This window comes from Mustela nivalis (genome assembly GCF_964662115.1).
Source record: "Mustela nivalis genome assembly, chromosome: 10".
In the NCBI taxonomy this organism is placed as follows: Eukaryota; Metazoa; Chordata; class Mammalia; order Carnivora; family Mustelidae; genus Mustela; species Mustela nivalis.
In genome coordinates, this window is record NC_139029.1 from 16,937,711 (window position 1) to 16,961,816 (window position 24,106).

Sequence of the window (24,106 nt, forward strand, 5' to 3'; positions counted from 1 at the left end):
ACTTTTTTTTTTTTTTTCTATTTAAAATACATTGAGGGGGCCCCTGAGTGGTTCAGTCAGTTTAGCGTCTGCCTTTGGCTCAGGTCATGATCCCAGGGTCCTAGGATCGTGTCCCACCTTGGGCTCCTTGCTAAGCAGGGAACCTGCTTCTCTCTCTGCCTGATGCTTCCCCTGCTTGTGTCCTCTCTCTCTCTAAAAATAAGTAAATAAAATCTTTTTTTTTTTAAGGGAGTTAAAAAAAAAAAAAAAAGAATCCATTGATATCATGCAGCCAACGAAGAGTCGAGGTAGATCTGTATAAAAGCAGGGCCGTGGCCTGTTTCATTCCCTGCTATATTCCCAATGCCCTGACCAGTGCCTGGCAAGTGGCAGATATCCAATAAGTATGTGTTGAATGTACAGTGTGGACAGAAATTTCCCATAAACCCTGAATGTGCTCTCATGCCCCTTTCTACTCAATCTAACCCCTCAGAAGTAGAAACTATTCTGATTGTATCACCAGAGATGAGTTTTGCCTTCTCTTGAATGTCTTATGAATGGAATGACATCCACAACTCTTTGGTATCTGGTTTCTTTTGCTCAACCTTTTTTTTTTTTTTTGAGATGTATCTATGTTGCCGTGGGTATCAGTAGTTCATTCCTTTTTATGACCGTGTACTATTTCCTTGTTTGATTATACCATAGTTTCTCCATTCTTCTTTTGACAGATATTTGGAATATTTCCAGTTTGAGGATATTACAAATGAAGATACTAAGAGCAGTGTGTGTGTATACCTACACTTTCATTACTCTTGAGTGTCTAAGTAAGAGCAGAATTTCTGGGTCATAGGGGAGGTGTATATGTAGACTGCTAAACTGGCAAACGATTTCCAAGAATGGCTGTATTTTTTCCATCAGCAATGCATGAATGTGAGAAAGAGATCTTTGACTACTTCTATTACCTCCATAATGACTTCCTAAAAGTATTGACTTTTAAATCTAATCAAAGGAGACTCACAAAATTTTGAATGAAATCGCCTGTCTGGAAATTCTCCTGAAAAGCAGGCATTAAGCTGCTAAGAATCAATAGGTTCTGGGGCTCCTGGATGGCTCAGTGGATTGAGCCTCTGCCTTCGGCTCAGGTCATGATCTCAGGGTCCTGGGGTCGAGCCCCACATCAGGCTCTCTGCTCATCGGGAAGCCTGCTTCTCCCTCTCTCTCTCTGCCTGCCTCTCTGCCTACTTGTGATCTCTCTGTCAAATAAATAAATAAAATCTTAAAAAAAAAAAAAAACTTTAAAAAGCATCAACAGGTTCTGCTTGTGTTTCCCAGGACAGCAAAATGCTTATCCACTTTGCTACAGCCTTCCGTGAACTGAGCCACGAGGGATCAGGTTCTTGTTCTCTTTTTTTTTCCTCCGCCTGTGACTCAGACCACAGGAGAAGGAGGGAGTGTTAGAAATGCGAAACTGTGTAAAGTTCATTCATAAGAACCACTTATTTTAGGGGTGTTCCCAGCACCTTGCCGGACACAATGGAAAAGAGGAAAGATGTGGAAGTTTCCATTCTTGTTCTCCAGTTGCTTACAACCGAGCTGATGGATACGAGGTGGCAACCCTCTGCCTACCCCGTGAAGACCCGATGCTGTTCTGGATTCTGTTCTTTGCTCTTGCCGTGCTCTACTCCACTCGCTCTTCTCATCTCAGCTGAGCGCATGATTTCAACTACGCATCACACCTCCCTTCCAAATCACCACGCCCAGTCCAACCTCACCTTGGGCTACAAATGCTTCCATCCTCAACTCCTCTCAAATGCTCTTACTTACACATGATTCATCAACAAATTTTGTTAACTTTCCCTTTAGAACACAGTGGTGTGGCAGTGAGGAGGGGGCGCCGCCTGAATGGCTCAGTGGGTTAAGTATCTGCCTTCGGCTCAGGTAATGATCCCGGGTCCTAGGATCGAGCCCCGCATCAGATTCCCTACTTGTCAGGAAGTCTGCTTCTCCCTCTCCCTCTGCCCCTCTCTCCATCTGTGTGCTCGAGCATGCTCTCTCTCTCTCAAGTAAAAAAATAAATAAATAAATAAATAAGAACTAGAAAAAAACTGAATACAGTCAGGATCATACTATTTTTCACAAATGCTTCCCTGTGCCCCTGGTCGAAGGTACTATCATCCTTGGTCTGCAATACTGTCATAGCTTTACCAAACCAGTATGACTCTCTAATTGCCAGTGCCTGCTCTGTAATAGAGCAGGTAATAGACACTTGAATTACCTTTGGTGAATGTAACCATCAGGGTTCCAGGAAAAGATAAATCTGAGGGGCATTTGGTAAAAGTTGTTTACAAGCGTGCAGGCAGGCTTGAGGGAAACCAGAAGGAATGGCACCCTGAAGCTGCCCGCAGAGAGAAGACCGAAAGAAAGACCTTAGCATAACTAGAGGCGAGATCTGTAGGACACTTGACAGAAGCCTCAGCACATGTACGCAGCCAACCTGCAGGAACCTGGGAGGGAAGAGGTCTGTAGACTAACACCCGCATTTCCTCTTCCTCCAACCCCTCTGATCTCCTACTGGAAAAATTCAACTGGAAGCCGGAGGAGAAGGGACCTGCTGAAGCCATCTACGCAGGTCGGCCTAGTGAGATACAAATCAGGAAGGAAAAGGGTGGAGAGTACATCACTTAGAGGGACCAACAGAAAACACCCTCTCACAGGAAGCTGCCTTGCCTCAGTTCTCAGCCTCTGAGACCTGAGAGCTGAGAGCTGCTGACTCACCGCACCTCAGCTCCAGAGGTGAGATGGGCTCCAGGCCTGGGCATTCAGAATATCCCAGGCCCCCCTCTCAAGAGAGTGGTTTACTGATGCACCAGTAACCCAAGTCCGAACAACAGGAGGCGGTCCCAGGACTCTTGTTGACAGCTGCGAGGAAAATCAGCTCTCTTTCTGTTGGGAAGAACGTGATTTGAAGTGTAAGCAGTCATTCTGCCATCTCATGGAGCAAGGCAGTCTGAGAATGAAAAATCAACACAAAGGAAAACAGTCAGGAAGCAGTAAATAAAGACTGAATCTGGGGGTAACTGTAGAGCAGGCGACTCTTTTGACTCTTGATCTTGGGGTTGTGAGTTCAAGCCTCATGCTGGGTGTAGAGATGACTTAAAAATAAAATCTTAAAAAAAAAAAAAAAAAAGGACTAAGTTCTGATGTCGTAGTTTTAAGCCCCCAGATCCAGTCTGCCTGGAGCCCATCCATACCTTTTCTGTTACCTGAAGCAATGAATTCCATTTGCTGCTTAGCCCAGCTGGGTTTACTACATGCAAAAACAAAACAAAACCAAACAAACCCTCTTCAATAATACTTAATACCGATCCCCAAGGACCGACGCGAGGTCATACTTATTTACATGTCTCTAAATATGCTGTTACTATGGAATGCCCTTTCCCATATTCTCAGCCTAGAAAACTCCTCCTCAAATACTGTCTTATCTGCAAATCTTTCCCACCATTTTCCCAATAGAATTTTTCACTTCTTCCTCTGCTTTGTCAGCACTTTGCAAATGCTCTATTAGTGCATTTGCTCATCTGTCTCCTCTATCTGTGAGCCCCTGAAGGGGTTCTGTGTGGACATTATGTTTAACAGCCCAGGGCCCAGGCTAATACCTCAAGGGGAACGCTGGGTTAAACACGGCTGCAGGGTCTTTTTACGTGAGGGCCTCCCAGAACCGTTTCTCTGTTAAACAGCTTAACAATAACCCACAACCTTCGGACCAACTTCAGAACCGTTTCTCTGTTAACAAGCATCACGGATCTTCAAGCAGCTTTGCAAAATGCAACAGTTCCCAAACTCATTTCACCTAAAAATTCAATTTTTTGCCCAAGTTGCTGGGTTAGAGGCATCTAGAGAAGAAAAATTCTTGCACTTCTTTGGGTGTCTTTGATGAAAGAAGTGGCTCTCAATAAAAATTGGTGAAATGAATAAAAGGGAAGAACTTGGTTAGGTCAAGGTCGCCAGCAGGGGCAGCAGGGTTGGAAGCAGCAGCAACAGCAGAAGCAATGAGCAGGAACCAGGCCGGGAGATCTCTCTGATGGCACAGGGTCAGTCGTTAGGGTGATTGGGACCATAATCCAACCCCAACCCCTTAATGTGAATCTGACAGCCATTAGATGTATTTTAGACACTTTAACCCTTCTTCCTGCCCCCCCCCCCCCCCCCCCCCCCCCCCCCCCCGTCTACGGTGCTGAGAGCCTAACAACGCTGGCTTCTGGTTTTTAACCTTCGGTTTGCTTTACCTTGCCTCTGAGGGGGCTAGGGGTGGATGATCAGAACTGATTTTCTTCCAGTTGCACATCCTTAAGACAAATTCTTTTCTTGTTCTCTGCCTCTGTTTCCCACTCTGGGAGCTAAGGGAAGAGGCACAGGTTCACTTCCAAGCTTGGCTCAGATGGCTTGTAAAAAGGTAAAAGAAAAAGGAAATATAATAATGATGATGATGATGATGGTGATGATGACCAAAGAGCCCCAGGCCTACCATTGTAACTTTGGACAACTCACTGACTAGCTTAGGTGCTTGCTCTATTGGTAAAACAGGAAGAAGAGGGAAGGGAGCGGGCACCGGAGAACTGGCGGAGGGGAAGGAGGCTGCGGCAGCGGCGGGATTCGGGAGCAGAATCCCACTGCGAGGAAGAGACCAGGCTGCGGAGCTGCACCCTCGGTGCTACCTGCAGCTCAGCTCCCATCTAGCCGCCGCCACCTCTCCTCGGGCAAGCCAGCCCGTCTGTAAAAGCTGGCTAATAATATCCGGTTCGCCGGTGACCGGGAGGTTAAACGAGGTAAAGCTCGCCAAGCACGCGGCACACTGTACATAGTCTAATACTCCCACTAACTCCTCTTGCGTCCGACACGGAGCCAACGGGAGAAGGAGAGAAACTATTTCTGGCCACGGTGGGAGACGAAAAGGGCGCCAAAGACTCTGTCGTCGGGTGCTTAGAGGCCCGCTGTAGCAAAGCAGCCCCAGCGCCCCGCGGCCCGGGAATCAGCAACCCCAGCTGTGCCCTCCAAGTGCGCGCGCGCGCGGTCAGACCCCCGCCCCGCCCCCAAGGCCGCGCGCGAGGGGCGGGGCCGCTTCCTGCCGGCGTCCCGGCCCGGCGCGCCCCTGCCGGCCGCCGACCTCGGGCGCCTGCGCCGCGCGCGCTCCGCCGGGGGAGGGGGCGGAGCGGGGACGCGCGCGCGACGCCGGCAGCCCGGCTGGGTCCTGACGCCGCTCGCGCCCCCGGCGAGGCTGCGGCTCCCGCGAGCGTCGAGGGCGTGGCGGCGAGGCTGCGGGCGGCCGGAGCCGCGCGGACTGTGTCCCGGCTGCCGCCCGCCGCTGTCTCCCTGGTCCCCGCTCCTCGCGGCGGCCCGGCTCCCGGTAGCCCGTCGGGCCGCCCGGGCCTCGCCCCTGCCCGCCTTCCCTCCTTCCTGCAGCGTTGGAGCGCGCAGGTGAGTCCCCTTCGCTGGGTGGGGCCGGCGCGCGGCTTCTCCCAGCCCCGTGTGCAGGCAGCACTGGGGAACGTGGGGGGTGCGGGGTGCGGAAAGTTAAAGGAAGAAAAATAGAGGGAAACAGTCCGCAGATACCCGAGAGAGGTGGGCGTTCCGGTGCCCCAGACCCCAGAGATGCTGCGCGTCCAGGGTCCTGCCCCTCTCGTGCCCAGCGTCTTCTCCGGCAGCTCTGGGGTGGTGCCTTGGAAAGCAGAACCAAGAAAATTGTTCTCTCCTGTCCACCGGCGGTTTTCTCGCAACAGTTCGCCTCTGAATAGCTCACAGGCCCATTTTGCCCCTTAAGGCAGGAAAGGTGCGGTTGGTAAAACAGGGACGGCTGGGAGTTCGAAGCCCCTCTCCGCCCCCTTGATAATGCACGACTAGCCTTCGCTTTACTAACTCGCTAACTTCGTGGAACTTGTCTGTCTGCTTCCATCTGCTGCCTGGACCGGTAGAGGGACAGTGGTCTGTTTGCAGGCTGCTCACTCCAGCTTCCGTGCAAAATCTGATCATCTCCTTTAGGGATTACGAATCTGGTGTAGGGAGCAGGTCAGACCCGTGTGTCCGGGACAAACCAGGATTCTTTGAAGTGATGTTTTAGTGTGTTGTTCAAAGCCAGAAATATTCTACCCCCCCCGAACTGAAAATTACCTAGCACACCACATTATTTACACTTGTCATAGAATTCTCTGCATTTCATGGAAGTCTCTGATGTGCTCCTTGGTAAGAGAAGCAACTGACTTATTTGTAGCTGTAATTGCCTAGGATTCAGAATAATTTGAGACTATTTCATTAGCTCTGGTTCAATTTATTTAATTATAAAAAATACAACATGGAGACTTGGGGTATAGATTTTTGTGCCTCACACAAATTTGTACTTTTTGGCAGGGACTTTCTGTTGGTCTTGAGGAATTTCTAATGGAGGAAGAAAGGCTTGAGGACTGCACCCCTTCTTTAGCGGTGCCATCAGCTTTACGTTTAACTGCCTCCGCAAACCTTTTCTTTCCTGGCGTGGGAAGAGATTTCATTGCTTTTAGGGAAAACGAGATTTTTCCCATTATTGAGTTGTAACATTTGTAAAGCTTTTTTTTTTTTAAGATTTATTTATTTAACAGAAATCACAAGTAGACAGAGAGGCAGCCAGAGAGAGAGAGAGAGGGAAGCAGGCTCCCTGCTGAGCAGAGAGCCCGATGCGGGACTCGATCCCAGGACCCTGAGATCATGACCTGAGCCGAAGGCAGCGGCTTAATCCACTGAGCCACCCAGCTTTTAAACATGTGGGATGTCAGGGGTTACAAATGAAAGCATATTTTGTATGGTGCCAGAGGATTTGTTGGTTGAAAGACTTATTAAGCAAAACATCGTGATCAACAGTGTGATTTGGAAAGGCATTAGGCTGAAGCCTGTGAAATAACAGAAGGTCTAAAGTTCAATACCATTTGTTATTTAGACTCCCCCAAAGCCCCCAGAAGGTGGGTGTCAGACAGTAGATCTCCCCTCTCCCTCTAGAATGTAGAGGTTATAGTGAGGGAAAATGCATTATATACAGCAAAATAGCATCAGCTTTTTATATCTCTACCTTAATAGGTCTTTAAAACCTATTATTTTCATATGATCTCACAGTTGATTCTTTTGCTGTTGTTTGTTTCTGTTCTGTCTCTCACACTAAGAAATACCACTATTCCTGGTGGAGCACTGAAGCTCAATGATTATAACAGGACCAATTCTAAATTATCTGTGAAAAGAGGGCATAGGTCATCAAAACATAAAAATTACAGAAATCTGATTTTCACCTACTTTAGTTTTGCATCAGTTTTCTTTTCCTTTTTCTTTTATTTTTTTCCCACAACTACTAAAAAGCAGTAAAAGTCTACCTAGAAGTGGTAAATGAGGAGGGAATAGAAGTTGGAGACTTACATGATAGCTCAGGGCCCCCAATTCTGAGGGTTTCTTTGATAAAAGAAATTTAGTCCAAATTCTAATTTTGAGGTTTTTAAAAAGAATTTAGTAGTTCAACAACATCTATAAGTATTGTCCTTATTTTATATATGAGAGAACAAGTAAGAAGCCAGTAATGACTTACTGCAAGGTTATTTTTCAGGCATGTGTAGAGATGGAAAGGGAATACTTGTCTGTTTCCAGTATTGGTCAGTCTCATTTTGAAAACTTCAAAAGATAATAAAGTGCATCTAGCTAAGGCATTTTAAAAGCTAACCAAGTTGATAAGTGTACTATTTTGAAAAATTATTTTTAAAAAATCCTGGAAGAGGAGGAACTTACCTTTTCCTGATCAAAACTTAAAATACGAAGTCAAATGCACATGCCTGATGTTTTGTCTTGATGGATTACTTGTGTCACAAGGCTTGTAGTAGAGCAGATGGTCACCAGTTTTCCACTTATTTGATATTTCCATGAAGAAACAATTTGCCAGAAGCCAGCCACAGCTACAGTTGCCCTGAGATGATGCTAAACCCTGATTAGCACAGCCCTTTGCTTACAGAAACTGGAGGATATTGGTTCAGCCTTTTCTGTTAAACCAAGGTTTGACCTTATAATAGTTGGAGTGGGATAGAGTTTGCAACAACTCCAGGACCAACAACATAAAAACAATGTAGTTTTGTAACTTTCTCCTTTGTCTTAATAAAACCAAGCTACTACCAGGGAAGTCACCTTATAGGATGATTTCTTTACAGATGTGCTAAGATTGTCATGTCCATTGGTTGATTTTGATCAGCTCTCTTTTTCTGTTCAAATCTATCTGCAGTTATGATATCAGAAAATTATGAAGTGGTTGATGGTGTTGTCTTAGGCTGTATCCAAAAAAGTGTCCTGGTTTGCCTTCAGCAAGTTCAGCAAGAGAACTGTCATCTGAAAGATAATATCTCTGATATTGTGGGCACTGAATTACAACACAAAATTCCATGAAGCCCATAAAAAAGGCACTGTGGCCCTTTTTTTTTTTTTCCAGCTGGCTGTCTGTTTTTAAATTTTAAATGTGTTCTTCCTGGAGCCCTATTACTACTGCCAGGGGTTGTTCTGAGCCTGTTTCATTGTCCATTTGCCACTGAACAGTTTTCTTGAAATGAAAAGTATTTATTTTATCTTTTGTAGCCTTTTTGTTGCTTAGAATTAAATTATTTGGTTATGTATTTTTCTTACTTTATTGTTTTAATATCTGTTCCACTGATGGTTCTTGGCATCCTTTCAACCCAACAATGCCCTGACGTACAGTTTTAATATCTGTTCCACTGATGGTTCTTGGCATCCTTTCAACCCAACAATGCCCTGACGTACATTGTGCCTGTGTAAAAATAATGGTTGAGCACTAACTGTATGCAAAGCATTGTTCTGAGCACTTAGCATTTAATCTTTCTGACATCCTGATTGGGTAAGGATTATTATTTTATAATTCTGTTTTACAGTTGAGGAAACAGGAAGGGAAGCAAAATAATTTGCCTAATATAGAGTACTGGGGGAGCCAGAGTTTGAATCTAGAAAATTAATAATGGAGCCTGACTCTTCCTGAGATATACTTAACGACTGTTCAAACTTGTTTGCAGTTACTATGATAAATTATCAATCCATCCTTTTTTAAAAATTATTATTTTTATTTATTTATTTATTTTTAGAGAGGGAACGAAGGAGAGAGCACGGGGGGGGGGGCAGAGAGAGAGAAAGAAAGAGAGAGAGACTCTTAAGCAGGCTCCATACCTAACACAGAGCTGATGCAGGGCTTAATCTCCTGACACTGAGATCATGCTCCCAGTCGAATCTAGAGAATCTAGAGTCAGATGCTTAACCAGCTGAGCCATCCAGGCACCCCAAAATTCAGTCTTTTAAATGTATAAGTGAAAAAAATGTAGCAATACTATAAAGGTTATTTAAATCTCTTGGGACAGGGCACCTGGGTGGCTCAGTGGGTTAAGCCTCTGCCTTCGGCTCAGGGTCCTGGGATGGAGCCCCACATTGGGCTCTCTGCTCAGTGGGGAGCCTGCTTGTGATTTCTCTGTCAAATAAACAAATAAAATCTTAAAAAAAAAAAAAAAAGAAATCTTTGGGACAAAAGACAGATTATTTAACAATAACCCAAAAAATTTGAAGAGAATAACCATAAAGACATTATTTGGATAACTGACAAAATTTATATATAGATGCTGATTTAGGTAACAGTATTACCAGTGCTGTGGATTGTGTAAGAAAATGGTCTTGTTCTTACACAGTGAAATACTTAAGAGTAAAGACAGCACATTTGTCTTACATTCAGTGGTTCAGGGGGAAAAGTATATGTTTAGAAATAGAATGATTTTAAAAATGGGCATAGATTAATTAATCGGTAACTCTGGGTAAAGAGTGTACAGGAATTCCTTGTAGTATTCTTACTTTTCTTTTTGAAATTTTTTCAAAAGAAAGTTACCCCAAAGTGTAGGTAGAAAACAGGAAATGAAGGTGTAATATTCTAAGAATTTTTTTTTAAGTCATGTGAGGGATTGTTTCCTGTGCTCTGATTTTCTTTTTCTTTTTCTTTTTCTTTTTTTTTACCCCTTTTTAGGGGTTGGAGGAAGGATCTTGAAACAAACAAACAAAAAAATCTTATTAAAATTTGGTTGATTTTTTTCATATTTCCAAATCTAGACATGCACTGCTCTCCAGCTTTCCAGCCTCCAAATTACCAGGCAGAGTATTTTCTTCACCTCTTTAATGGATTGAGAGTAGGGCGAGATTAAAAATATTAGTGCCTCTATAAGAGATAAGATATAAAGACAGTCTACTTTTAGTGGTATTAAAAGTTAAACTGGGTTGGTTATATCATTTTCCTGCCTGAAGGCCTTCACTGGCATGCTGACATTGACCAGTTTTTATATCAGGACTCTGTAACTCTACTTTCAAGGAGCTTGGTCCACGCCCCCTTTTTAACTCTATGTCATGCCACCCCACAAATACGGTACCCTGTGGCCACCGTATTTGTGGGGTGGCATGACACAGAGTTAAAAAGGGGGCGTGGACCAAGCTCCTTGAAAGTAGAGTTACAGAGTAACTCTATCAGATCTCTGTGCATGCCAATCTGTCCTGTCTTTGTCCATGAACTGTTAGCTTTGCCTGGAATGCACCCCATCATTTTTCTGATGAAATTCTGTTCATCTTTTAAGTGTGTCCATAACATTCATGGGGAAACTAAATTTTCCGGGGCGTCTGGGTGTCTCAATTGGCTAAGTGTCTGTCTTCAGCTTGGGTCATGATCCCAGGGTCCTAGGGTAGAGACCTACATCAGGCTCCCTGCTCAGTGGGGAGTCTGCTTCTCCCTCGGTCCCTTCCTCCCCCTCACTTGGGTTCTCTGTCTCACATAAATAACTTAAATCTAAAAAAAAAAAAAATTTTTTTTTCTTCATCTGTGCTACCATATCACCGGGGTAAACAAAGTGCTATCTGCTTTCACTCAGCAGTCCTTACTAAGCATATACTGTGAGCCTGAAACTGTGCCAGGGACTTAGGATTCAAAGTCGCTGCCGGTCTGGTAGCTGGGAGTGATTTGTAAACAAATAGTTGTGAATAAGTATTTAATAGAGTAGTGAACAAAGTGCTCAGAGAGCTATGAACGCTAAGTGACAGCTTGGTTTCAAAGAAAAGATGACAGTGAAAACTCCAGTGAGATACCATCCTCCCTTACCCCCCCCCCCCCCCGCCCGCCCACCAGGCCCCTTTCCAGATTGGAGATTTCTGGCACAGTCATCTAATTAGAGGTATAATGTTTAAAATAATGGCAGTACCTGTTTGCTACCCAGGCAGATATGTATAATCGAAAGCCGGAAAGACAGTTCTGGAACTCAGGAGAGGGAGGTTGAGTCTGAATACATGAATCATACCCAGTGATTTTCGGTATGTGTAGGCCGGAAAGAGCTAGGAGCAGACCAGAATCTCTTGGGGTTGTGTACTTTTTCCAGGCTCTCCCCTCCCCTTCATTGCCCCAGATTCTGCTCTTGCCCTGGTGACAACCTTCCCAGCTTACAGTTGACTGTGGAGAGTGAAAGGCAGCCTCAGCCCCGTGCGGGGTGTGTGTGTGTGTGTACCTTAGGGTAAGCAGGAGACACAGCTGAGCAGCCCAGGTGGTTAAGTGGTTAAATGCTGGAGTGTGGGTGAAACCGCCCAAGAAGAATCAGAGGAGGAAGGAAGGGGATGAAACCTCAAAGAGCCCAAGTCAAGAGGGTAGGTGGAGACCCAGGAGCCATCGACAAAGAGCGGGGGAGGAGGGAGCGCCAGGAAGGCAGAGGCCCCGCCAGGTTGCAGGGTGAGTGGGTGGGCAGCAGGGCCTGGTGCTGCAGACGCAGGCCTGTGAGGGCAGGGTCAGCCCGACGACAGTGGTAGAAGCCCGGTGGCACCCAATTTGCCGGTGACCATGGTTGAGCAACAACCAGCAGAAGGGGAATTGGTAGGAAAGGTGAAGGAGAGGCAGGTGGAGAGGTAGATGGAGGGGCAGGTAGAATCCACAAGGAAAGGTGTTGCTTTTTATTTTCTTTTTAAGATTGGGTGGGTGAGGGTGAGAAATCTTAAATAGGTGTTTTCGCTGAGGAAAAGGAACAGATGGAGAAGGAGAAATTGAAAATATAAGAGCTAATTCGTGGACCAGTTAGGAGCAGTTAGCATTGTGGAGGAGAAGAAATTCTGCTTTGGTGGGAGCTCCTTGAGGATAAGAACTATTTCTTACTCATCTAATATCCCTAATAATACCTGTCATACAATGGGCATTCAGAAAATATTTAATTTTTTTATTTTCTCTCTCTTTTTTTTAAAAAGATTTTTATTTATTTATTTGACCCAGAGTGACAGCCAGAGAGGGAACACAAGCAGGGGGAGTGGGAGAGGGAGAAGCAGGCTTCCCACTGAGCAAGGAGCCTGATGCAGAGCTTGATCCCAGGACCCTGGGAACATGACCTGAGCCGAAGGCTGATGCTTAGCCAACTGAGCCCCCCTCATTTTAATAAATGAGTAAGGATTTTACTTTTGGGGATTAGTCTTTCCTGATGGGCGTAGCAGAATAATGAAAAGATTAAAAAAAAACTCTGCTGTTTTTAGCCTATCATTAACATCTGTCATGTACTCTGTATAAGCAATATATTTACAGCATTTTCTTCTTTGAAATAACATGGGAGATCACAAATGAAGTAGTACTAAACTACTAGTAAACTACTAGTAATCATGACTACTTAATTTTTCTGTGCCTGATTGGTATTTCTTAAATTCCATTTTGGCATATTGAAATATGTTATGGGGGCACCTGGGTGGCTTAGTGGGTTAATTAAGCCTCTGCCTTCGCTCAGGTTATGATCTCAGGGTGCTGGGATCGAGCCCCGCATCGGGCTCTCTGCTCAGCAGGGAGCCTGCTTCTCCCCTCTCTCTGTGCCTGTTGCTCTGCCTACTTGTGATCTCTGTGTCAAATAAACAAAATCTTAAAAAAAAATTAAATTTAAAAAAAAAGAAAAGAAATATGTTATGCTCAAGCCACTGTGCTTGGAGTTCATCAGAAGAGACAGACGTGCACAGAAGGTCCATAGAAGACAGACTCTGTTCCATTATTTAACAAAGGGACACTATCAGCTCAGTGCCTTGGAGTTAAAATTATTCATTTTTAAATACTCAGAAAAAGGACATCTCTTTGATTATTGTCTGTGTCAGATTTTGCCTTTTTAAAATATTTCTTTTTTGTTGTTTAATTTATTTATTTCAGAGGGGCAGAGGGAGAGGAAGAGAGAGAATCTTCAGCAGGCTCCACACCCAGCACGGAGCCTGAGGCAGAGCTCTATCTCACCATGATCTCACTGAGATCATGACCTGAGCCGAAATTAAGTGTCAGACCCTTAACCGACTGAGCCACCCAGGCATCCTAAACATTTCTAATATTAACAAAGACCTACTTTATATAGAACTTCTGGTTCTGTTGAACTTAATTCTTCGGAAGTACAGTCAAAAAGAACAGACTGGTTAAGAAAGGTGAAGTCATGTCATTGCAGACAGATTTCACGGTGCAGATGGTGAATGAATCGTGTGGGTTTTTAAACGCTGCCAGTTTCAGTGTTGTAGACCAAAAACCCAAAACAAATATGTGAAGACAGTTCTGGTTCACATTTTCCTTCCTACTGCTTGTAAACCAGTGTACAGATTCACTCATTTTGTATTGCCCCCGCCCCCTCTTTTTTTCCCCCCAATTCCACTAGAAAACTTTTTGCCTTTTTTTGGTCATATGTCATTGCCAGTGAAATATGCAAGATAAAATATGCTAAGCAAAGTAGAACATAAACAGAGTAGAACATGTAGAATTTGTGAGGACTGTAATGAATTGATTTAAAACTCTGGTTTATCTTTGCTGAACAAGATTGCTTCTGTTGATGAATTGCTGTCTTAAGAATTGACTGAAACAGTATTTGGCCTTCCCAATCTTATCTTTATGCTTTTTTTTTTTTTTTTTTAACACCAGATGCCTTATAGACACCTTAGGACTTTAAAAACGAAGACCTGCTGTTAGGGGATAATGCTGGGGGACACTATGAAATCTTGGAATGATAGCCAGTCAGATCTCTGTAGCAGTGACCAAGAAGAGGAAGAAGAGATGGTTTTTGGTGAAAATGAAGATGATTTGGAAGAGATGATGGATTTCAGTGATCTGCCTACCTCACTTTTTGCTTGCAGCGTCCACGAAGCAGTGTTTGAGGTGCAACAGCAGAAGGTAGGCACGCTTCCTGCCTTCCCCTGCATATGGTAGTGGGTTCAGTGGGGCCTCAGGGAAAGAGCAGATCGCTGCTGTGCATTTGCCGAGTTCGTTCCTGGCCCGTGACATGTACGAAAAGCACGCATCAACCCTTAGACATGGCTGCAGCATTTTTAATTGTATTTTATGAGCGCCCTGGTCTGCAAGACATAGGAAATATTTCAAAATTAGTCCTTCTCCCACAACTACTTTGAGAAGCACTGGTTTATAGTGAACTCTGAACCAGGTCTTATGAAGTCCTGATTCATTCACTCAATTCATTTATTCATTTTTTGAGCCTGTGATTAAGGAAAAGCTAGTGATTTTTATTCTGGCTTCCTATTACTTGGGAGTAAATTCATACAAGCCAGAAGTATTTTAAGCTTTTTTCTGAGGCTGATTACATAATTAGGATTATTTATAAATTCATTGTAACAGAATTGTTAGCATTTCTTATATTACTTTGTACAGTTTGGGGAAAAATGACTGAGTTTATTTTTTAAAGGCTACTCTCCTTTAGTTCATTCATTATTTACCGGGAAAGAGAGGTTTTGTGTGTGGCTTTTTTTTTCCATCATGACCTCACAAAAGCCTATAGGTCTCAGTCGTACCAAAGTAAATATTCTTGTCATTGGGAGAAATTTTGCATATGCTGACATTTTTTTCTCAACATATGAGCCCTTTAACTTACTGTCTGTGCACCCAGAGAATTTTCCTTCCAGTGACTTTCTTGGAGAGAACTTCATATGGTTTGACTCACTACGCACTCAAGTGCGCAAGGCACTGTGCCACTTGCTTCCAGAGATAGAGTAGGAATAGAAACAGCTTCTGCCTCGGACCGTGTACAGCCCTGCTCAGGAGATAGATGGAACACTAGTGGCTTTCGAGGCACTGAGTACCTTGAGGTGTCAGAGGACAGGAGGACAGCCAGCTGGAGGGAAGATCTTCCAAGGAGATGGCATTGGAGAAGAGCGGAGCGAGCCAGGGAGGAGGTTAGCAGGGAAGGGAGGGGGAATTCTGGCCAGAGGGAACAGAACGAGCCCACGAGCTGACTCCAGGAAGTATGAACACTTCAGGGAGGAGCTCTTGTGGCAGGTGCACAGGTGAGACGCAGCCAAGGTGAAGTTAAATCCAGCTGGAAAGGTGAGCGTGGGACGTCCTGCAACGTTCAAGGGGCTTGCCCTTCTTCGGGAAATAGTCTTCTGAGCAAAGGGGTGATCAGAAGTACGTTTTAGGAATGTCTGTGGACAACGTGTGAAGACCAGGGCAGCAGAGGTGGAAGGAGAGCCCGAAGGGAGGGGCCCCGGTTAAGAAGGGCGGGGTAGAGCGAGGAGCCACCGCCAGTTTTGTACCTTTCAGCTTTGTTTTCGTTTCTTTCTCAAGCTCAGCCATGATGCAGACTGTTTGAAATCACCCTTCCTAGTTTTCTCAAAAGTTTTAAGAGCTCTGCATTTTTGTATAATATTTACATAAACCTTGTTGTTTATTTGTGATCCATCAAAGACCCACACATATTACTAGCTTTATCTTAAAATTATAATCCTAAGGATTCATTCAAAAAACCTCACAATCATATCCGTTCCAACTTCTTTTTTTTTTTTCTTTTTTTAAGTGTAAACTAGGAAGTTTTTTTTTTTTTTTTAACTTGCCAAAGTGGTGAGTTCTTGTTGATTTATTTTCATTTGAAAAACCATTTAGGATTATATCTAACCTAAATTAAATGGGAAGTCGTATCATTAGAAATTCTAGGAGCAGTTCAGTCAGTGGACTTCCTTTTAGATACGGTTCTTAGTCATGGTAAATTTTGTATAAAAGCCTTACTGGTAATATCTGCAGCTGCAGAATATTAGTTTATAACTGGAAGTTTCTCCCTTTTGGCCACTTTTGCCACCCCATTTTCTCATTCCTCTGGCAACCACCAGTCTCTTCTCTGTACCTATGAGTTCATTTTGTTTGTTTTGTTTTTTGAATCCCCCACCTTAAAGAGATCACATGGTAGTTGCCTTTTTCTGTCTGACTTATTTCACTTAACAAAATGCCCTCGGGGTCCATACATGTTGTCCTAAAGGGCAAGATTTCTTTTTTTTTAACAGCTGAATAACACTCCCTTGTGTGCCTCTGTGTGCGTGTGTGTGTGTGTGTGTGTACAAGCACACACACACACCACATTTTCTTTATCCATTCATCGTCAATGGACACTGAGGCTGTTTCCATGTCTTTGCTATTGTATATAATACTGCAGTAAACATGGGGGTGCAGATACCTTTTCAAGTTCGTGTTTCTGGTTTCTTGGGATAAATACCCGGAAGTGGAATTGCTGGATCATTTTAATTTTTTGAGGCGCCTCCATACCATTTTGCACAGTGTCTACACCAATTTACATTCCCACCAGTAGTGCACAAGGGTTCCCTTCTCTCCACATCCTCGCCAACACTTATCTCCTCTCTTTCTGACACTATCAGGTGTGAGAGTGATATCCTCTGGTTTTATCTGCATTTCCCTGATGATTAGTGATGTTGAGCATCTTTTTGCATACCTGTTGGGCATTTGTTTGTCTTCTTTGGAAAAAAATGGCTATTCAGATCTCCTGCCCATTTTCCAAATCAGATTGTGTGGGTTTTTTCTATTCAGTTTATGAGTTTCTTTATATATTTTGGGTGTTAGCTCCTTAACCAGATACATGACTTGCAACTAGGTCACCTTTTCATTTTGTCAGTTTTCTCTGCTGTGCAGAAGTGTTTCAGTTTGATGTAGTCCTGCTTATTTTTGTTTTGTTCCTTTTGGTTTTGGTGTCAGATTAAAAAAAAAATCATTGCCAAGACCTGTGACATAGAGTTTATCACCTGTTTTTTTTTCTTCCAGGATTTCTTATAGTTTAAAGTCTTACACCAAGGCTTTAATCCATTCTTGGATGAATTTTTGTATGTGGTCTAAGATAATGGTTGGAGTTCATTCTCTGTGTGTAGCTGTCCAATTTTCCCAGCACCATTTACTTACAAGACTGCTCTTTTCCCATCGTATGCTTTTGGCTCCTTTGTTGAAAATTAATTGACTGTGTATATGTGGTGGGTTTCTTTCCCCACACTCTAATTCTGTTTCATTGATCTGTGTGTCTGATTTTATACCAGTACCATAATGCTTTAATTATTATAGCTTTGTAATATCATTTGAAAGCAGGGAGTGTGATCCTCCAGCTTTGTTCTTTCTCAAGATGGCTTTGGCTATTCAGGAATTTTTATGATTGTATGATTTTTAGGATTCTATATTCTATTTCTCCGAAAAATGCCATTGGAATTTCAATAGTGATTTCATTGCATTTATAGATTGCTTTGGGTAGTATGGACATTTTAAGAATAATGATTCTTCCAGTCCATGAGCATGAATATCTTTCCATTTATTTATAAATTCTTCAGTTTCTTTCATTTCTGTCTTGTAGTTTTCAATATACAAATCTTTTTTTACCTGTTTGGTTAAATTTATTCCTACATATTTTACACTTTTTGATGCAAGTATAAATGGGATTGTTTTCTTAATTTCTCTTTCTGGTAGTTTGTTATAAATATAAGAAATATGACATACCTTTGGGTTTTCAATATCCTTCAACTTCACTGAATTTATTAGTTTTAACAGGTTGTGTTTTTTTTTTTAAGTCTTCGGGGTTTTCTGTGTATATCATGTCATCTGCAAATGGTGACAGTTTTACTTCTTTTCCAATTTGGATGCATTTTATTTCTTTTTCTCACCTAATGCTCTGGCTAGGACTTCCACTACTGTGTGGAATAGAAGTAGTGAGTGTGGGCATTTTTGTCTTGTTCCTCATCTTTGAGGAAAGGCTTTCACCTTTTCATCATTAAATGTGATGTTAGCTGTGGGCTTATCATATATGGCCTTTATTATGTTAAGATATGTCCCTTATTACGGGGCGACAGTAATCAAAACGATATGGGTACATACATGTCAATTATATTTCAATAAATTTTTTTAAAAGCCATTGTTTTTCTGGCATAAAGATGAACATATTGACCAATGCAATAGAATAGAGAGCCCTGAATGAACCCTGGCACTTATAGTCAAATAATTTTCAACAAGGGTGCCAAGACCATTCAATGTGGAAAGGACAGTCTTTTCAACAAAAGGTTCAGGGGGAAATGGAGATCCACATGCAAAAGAATGAAGTTGGACCCTTATCTTATTTTATGCAAAATTTAATTCAGAATAGATCAAGAACCTAAATGTCACAGTTAAAAACCATAAACCTCTCAGAAGTTAAAACCATAGAACTCTTAGAAGATAACAGAGGAAAAGCTTCTTGACATTGGATTTGGCAATGATTTTTTGGATATGACACCCAAAGCACAGGCAACAATAGAAAAAAAAAGTTGGATTTTATCAGAATTTAAAATGTGGACATCAGAGGACACCTTCAGTGAAAGGCAGGAAAGGCAGTCCCACAGAATGGCCAACAGTATTTTCAAGTCATATTATCTGGTAAAGGATTAATATCCAGAATGTATAAAGAAATCCCAAAACTCCACAACAAAAACCAAACAACCCAGTTGAAAAATGGGCAAAGAACTTAGATATTTCCCCAGAGAAGATGCACCAATGGCCAATAAGCACATGAAAAGATGCTCACCATCACTAACCATTAGGGCAGTTCAAATCAAAATCACAGTGAGATGCCACCTCACACCCATTAGGATGGCTGCTATCCTAAAAACAGAGCAGGTGTTGACAAGGATGTGGAGAAATTGGAACCGTTGTGCGTTGTTGGTAAGAATGCAAAATGGTGCAGCTGCTGTCAAAAACCGGGGCAGTTCCTCAAAGAATTTTAAGCATACAATTACCATAAGGTCCAGGACGCTGCTTCTGGATATGTTTAAAAAGCAGGGACTCGGGCGCCTGGGTGGCCCAGTGGGTTAAGCCTCTACCTTGGGCTCAGGTCATGATCTCAGGATCCTGGGATTGAGCCCCGCATTGGGCTCTCTGCTCAGCAGGGAGCCTGCTTCCTCCTCTCTCTCTGTCTACCTCTCTGCCTACTTGTGATCTCTCTCTCTCTCTCTGTCAAATGAATAAATAAAATCTTTAAAAATAAAAAGCAGAGACTCGAGGAGGTATTCATGCGCCGGTGTTTATAGCAGCCTCCTTTGCAACGCCAAGAGGCAGAAAGAACCCATGGGTCCATCGATGCATAAATGCATAAAAGGCGGTGTAGAGATCCAGTGGAATGTTATTCAGCTTTAAAAGTGAATGATGTTCTGATACATGTGATAACATGTATGACCCTTGAAAGACATACAAAGTGAAATAAGAGACACAAGGGGACAAGTATTGTATGACTCTTCATCTGTAAGAGAGGGTAGCCCGGCTCAGAGAGATGCAAAGTAGAAAGGTGGTTGCCAGGGCCGGAGGGGGTGGGGAATGGGGAGTTATGGTTTGGTGGGCACAGAGGTTCAGTTGGGGATGACGACAGAGTTCTGAAGATGGGTGTGGTGTTTCACAACAGTGTGATGATGTTTAATGCCACTGAATTGTACACTTAAAAATGGTTAAAATGGTATATGCTGTGTTGCGTATATTTTACCACAATAAAAGTATGTAAAAAGATGTTTAAAAAAAGAACCCTTTTTTCTTGAGCTTAACATTCTTCGTAATATGCTTTTATATATACATACGTATATCATGCGCATATACACACACATACATATTACACACACACATGTGCGTGTGTGCTTGTGATTTGTATGTATTGGGCCCCTCTGTTGCCCCAGTGCACGTCCTCTTGGCCCACCTCCTCACTCCAAATGTTGCTCAAGCAGCCAGCTGTGCACAGGTATAACCTCAGCCACCAGCCTCCACTATATCATAACCTTGCATGTCATCCCGGTGTTTCTCTGCTGCCGTTGTGGGGTGGCTGGGCTGTTCCTGACGCCTCTGCAGAAGGGAAAATGTGAGGGAGTCAGCATCCCACAGGGCGACCCTTGACCAGTGGGAGACTAGAGCCAGTGAATAAGCCCCCCTTCTTCTGAGCCTGAAGCCAGCTCTGAGGGTCTTCTTACCGCCTTCTTAGGGCTTCCAGCCAGATCACACCCCGGCTGGCCACAGAAGTGACCGCTTGATAACAAAACCCAGACAGACAGGAGGAGGACCGGCTTTCCGTCCTTCCCTGTTTCACTGTTCCCTCTCTGTCCCATGCAGTCAGTTCCCCAAACAGGCTCCCTTGTGTGCGACCTTGCCTTGGCCTCTGCTCACCCAAGGAGTCCAGGTAAGACACAGGCAAATAACTTCCAAGTTTGGTTACTTATCTTGTGTGAAGGCACCATCCCAAGCTCCTAAACGAAGGTCAATTTTTAGGTCATGTGAGAAGGATAAAGACTAACGTAAAGAAAACCCATGTGGCCACCCAATTTAACTAATAAAATGTTACTAATGTAATTTGAACCCCTTGTGTCTCCTCCTACAGATAACCATTACCCTGAACGCAGTGCTTATGATTTCCCGTGTAATTTCAACTTTTTAATTAAGTCTAACCATATGAAATTGCCATATTTGTAGGTCCAGTGATCAAATATTGGTCTTTCTTCTGCTTCCGCTTAACTATGTGTGCATATACTATGATTGATCCTTGAACAATACTGGGGTTAAGAGCACTTACCCTCCATGGAGTTAAAAACTTGGAATTTCCCCCAGAATTTCACAACTAATTGCCTGCTGTTGACTAGAAGCCTTCCCAATAACATAATCGATTAACATATACTTTATATGTTATACATACTATGTACTGGATTCTTAAAGTGAGCTAGAAAAAATGTTATTAAAATCACAAGAAAGTATGTTATTGAAATCACAAGAAAATTGTTACTAAAATCACATGTACAGGACTATACTATATTAAAAAAAATCCATATATAAATGGACCGACACTTCAAACTGTTGTTCCAGGGTCAACTTTACTTTTAAAATTTTCTATTTTCAATTGTCATGATTGTCCATTTGGAAAGGAATCGACATAGCGACTGTCAGAACTAGTGAGTTCAGAAAGATTGTAGGATATGGGGTCAATACACAGAATCAGGTGTACCGTCTATATGCTAGCAGTAAACATTTGGAAACTGAAATTTAAAAAACGTTACCAGTTACAGTAGCACCATGAAATATGGAAGTATAAGTCTAAGAAGATACATTCAGGAACTGAATGCTAAAAACTAAAACACTAGTGAAATACATCACATTTTACATTATTTTAAACTGTATATAAGTGGCATATGGTATGAATTCTTTTTTTTCCCCTCAACATTTTATCTGTAAGAATAATCCATGTTGAAATACGTATTGTCTCGCTTACTATACAGTGTCCCATTCTATAAAATTACCATAATTTGTTTACAGCTTCTTACGTTGGACATTTAGGTTATTTTTGACAGGTGCTGTGATGCTAAATGTTCTGTGTATGTCCTCTGTAGGTGGGGGTGTAGAGGGGGGTCCTTAGGGGTTATAACAGGACAGATGCTTCTGGCTTGTAAGGTTGCGTTTCTTCAGTGCTAGCAAATACTGTCCAGCGGTGTCTAAAGTTGCTTGTACCTGTTTGCATTCCTACCAGCCCCTCTTAGAAGAGTTTCCAGTGTACCACAGCATCTCCCATACATTCTGTTCTCAGAATTTAAGATTTTTGCCAGTCTGGTCGTTCACATTTTTGTTACTTTTTAATGAATTTCTGGGTAAACTATAAATGACTTCTTCTCAGACTCACTGCTCAGTGGAGGACCAGTTTTTTCCTCCAAACTATCGCAGACTGGTTTTTGTAAAATGCACTAATGTCACAGGAATGTAAGCTTGCCAGAATGGTTTTAGACACTTTTTCTCAATTTCTCTGCTGAGCCTTATCATGGACTAGTAGCAAATTCATGGACTTGCGCTGGGTCCTCAGACCACACACCACAGTGTATTTTAACATTTAGGGATTTTCAGATACCTTAGGATCTTCTGAAATGAAAAAGGTATCTCCAGTTACCTTCAGTTATATTTATGGTTTCCATTGTGAATATATTGTCTCAAAACCGAGTTAAAAAGGACTTGGAATCAGTTCATTAGGTAATTCGGTATCCTAATGACCAGCGGTATTAAGATATCACCAACTTAAAAGGAGCTTTGCTGTCATGGTCTTAGACATGGGCTTGTAGGTTCTGCAGTCTGGCTCGATGCACATAAGCAGTATTGTTGAACACTGTGCCAGCCACGGTCATTTACAGGTTCTAGGGAGACCACGGTGATCGAGAAAAGGTGCCAACCCCCGTGGAGCATAGGGAGAGAAAAATTGACACGCAAACAAGTGAGTAAGACGTTCCAATATAACATGTACCACAAAGAAAATAAAATAGAGGGATAGGGAGTGGCTTGCTGGGTGGTCATTTTTAACAAGAGTGGTCAGGGCAGACCTGTCTGAACAAGTGGCATTTGAGCCGAAACCTGAATGATGAGAAAGAACCGGTGTAATAGTGAGTCATCCTTGGCTTCCTATAACTTAATTGAAATTTATCCTACCATCATTCAAATAACTTTTCTCTAATGTGTACAGATAGTCAAAATGCCTTCTAGTTTACCTTTATCAGTGCATACGATGGCATCTGTCCTACATCAAAGATTTTTTTTTTCCCCAATAATCTTATTTCAGTTGGGAAAGATCTGCCATTCCCCAAGTCAAGGCAGGACTCAAGGCTCTCGGGTTCTAAGAAACAGCTGGATTATCCCAGTGTGGACGTTCCTAATCTGTCCAAAGCAGGGCTCCCATGGGGGGGGGGGTGGAGAGTTTGGGAGTGAGCGAGCTCCAAATGGGCACGTGTGTCACTGCCACACTGCCTGGTCCAGAGCCTGGCTTTTAAGACTTGCTGCTTATTTAAGTATGTGCTGAATGAGCCTGGGAGCATCATCTGCGGGGCCACGATACCAGTACTCCCCAAGGCTTATGTGGAAGCTTCATAAACTAATTTTAATGACGATGTCCTTTTATTTCTTTTATTTCCTAATCTGATATACATTCTATTTTTATGAGTTTTATAGATGATATAAGGGTACCACAACATGTCTGTAACATATTTATGTATGTATGTATGTGTGTGTGTGTGTGTGTTTAGGTAACTAAAATATATTGGGGGTACATACCAAGATATCTTTACTGGTTTGGGAGCACAAAGAACTCTTTTTTTTTTTCCTGAACCATTTTGAGGTTAAGTTGCCAACAATGATGGCCATTACCCCAATACTACAATATGTGTTTCCTGCAAACAAGGACCTTCGCCTAGCAGAAAACACAAAACTCAGGAAATTAACACTGGTGTATTACGCCCTTCTCATCCCCAGGCCCCCATTCAAGATTTGCCAGTTGTCTCAATAATGGCCTTTATATCAAAAAATCCAGCTCCTTTGGAAGCATTGCATTTAGCTGTCAGACGCTTTCAGTCTGGGAGGATGTCTGGTCTCCCCGAGTCTGTCTTGGGGTTCACACGCAAAGGTTATAGGCTGGTTATTTTATTGCATATCTCTCAGTTTGGGCTTGTGGGATGTTTCCTCAGGATTAGATTGATGTTGTGCGCCTTTGGCAGGAATGTCACAGAAGTGATGCTCTTGTCACTGCGTCCTGTCAGGTGGTAACCTTGGACCCACTCCCAACAAAATTCACTTGGAGCCCTTGACTAAGGTGGTGTCTACCAGGCATGACCACTGTCAAGTTATTCTCATTCTCCTTGTAATTAGTAATTATTTTGTGGGAGGTGTTTGTAAATGTCCTGTTTCCCCCATCAGAGTTTTAACATATTCATTTATTTATATCCGTACAGCTCATGGTCTCTGATCTTGTTCCTTGGTTGTAACCTGTTAACT

General features: G+C 42.9%; 1 protein-coding gene across 2 annotated transcripts in view; it reads left to right on the top strand.

The window, feature by feature from the left end:
- The first annotated feature begins 5,181 nt into the window (after positions 1-5,181).
- The window catches only part of RCAN3 (RCAN family member 3), a 30,497-nt gene continuing 11,572 nt past the window's right edge, over positions 5,182-24,106 (top strand). The window contains exons 1-2 of one of the 2 annotated variants that reach the window (XM_082684697.1): positions 5,182-5,454; positions 13,961-14,209. In XM_082684697.1, coding sequence (XP_082540823.1) covers positions 14,015-14,209 — 195 coding nt within the window. In that variant the 5' untranslated portion in view covers positions 5,182-5,454; positions 13,961-14,014. Of the gene's footprint in view, positions 5,455-12,453; positions 12,475-13,960; positions 14,210-24,106 lie in introns of those variants that run through there. The other variant, XM_082684698.1, reaches the window with a different exon arrangement.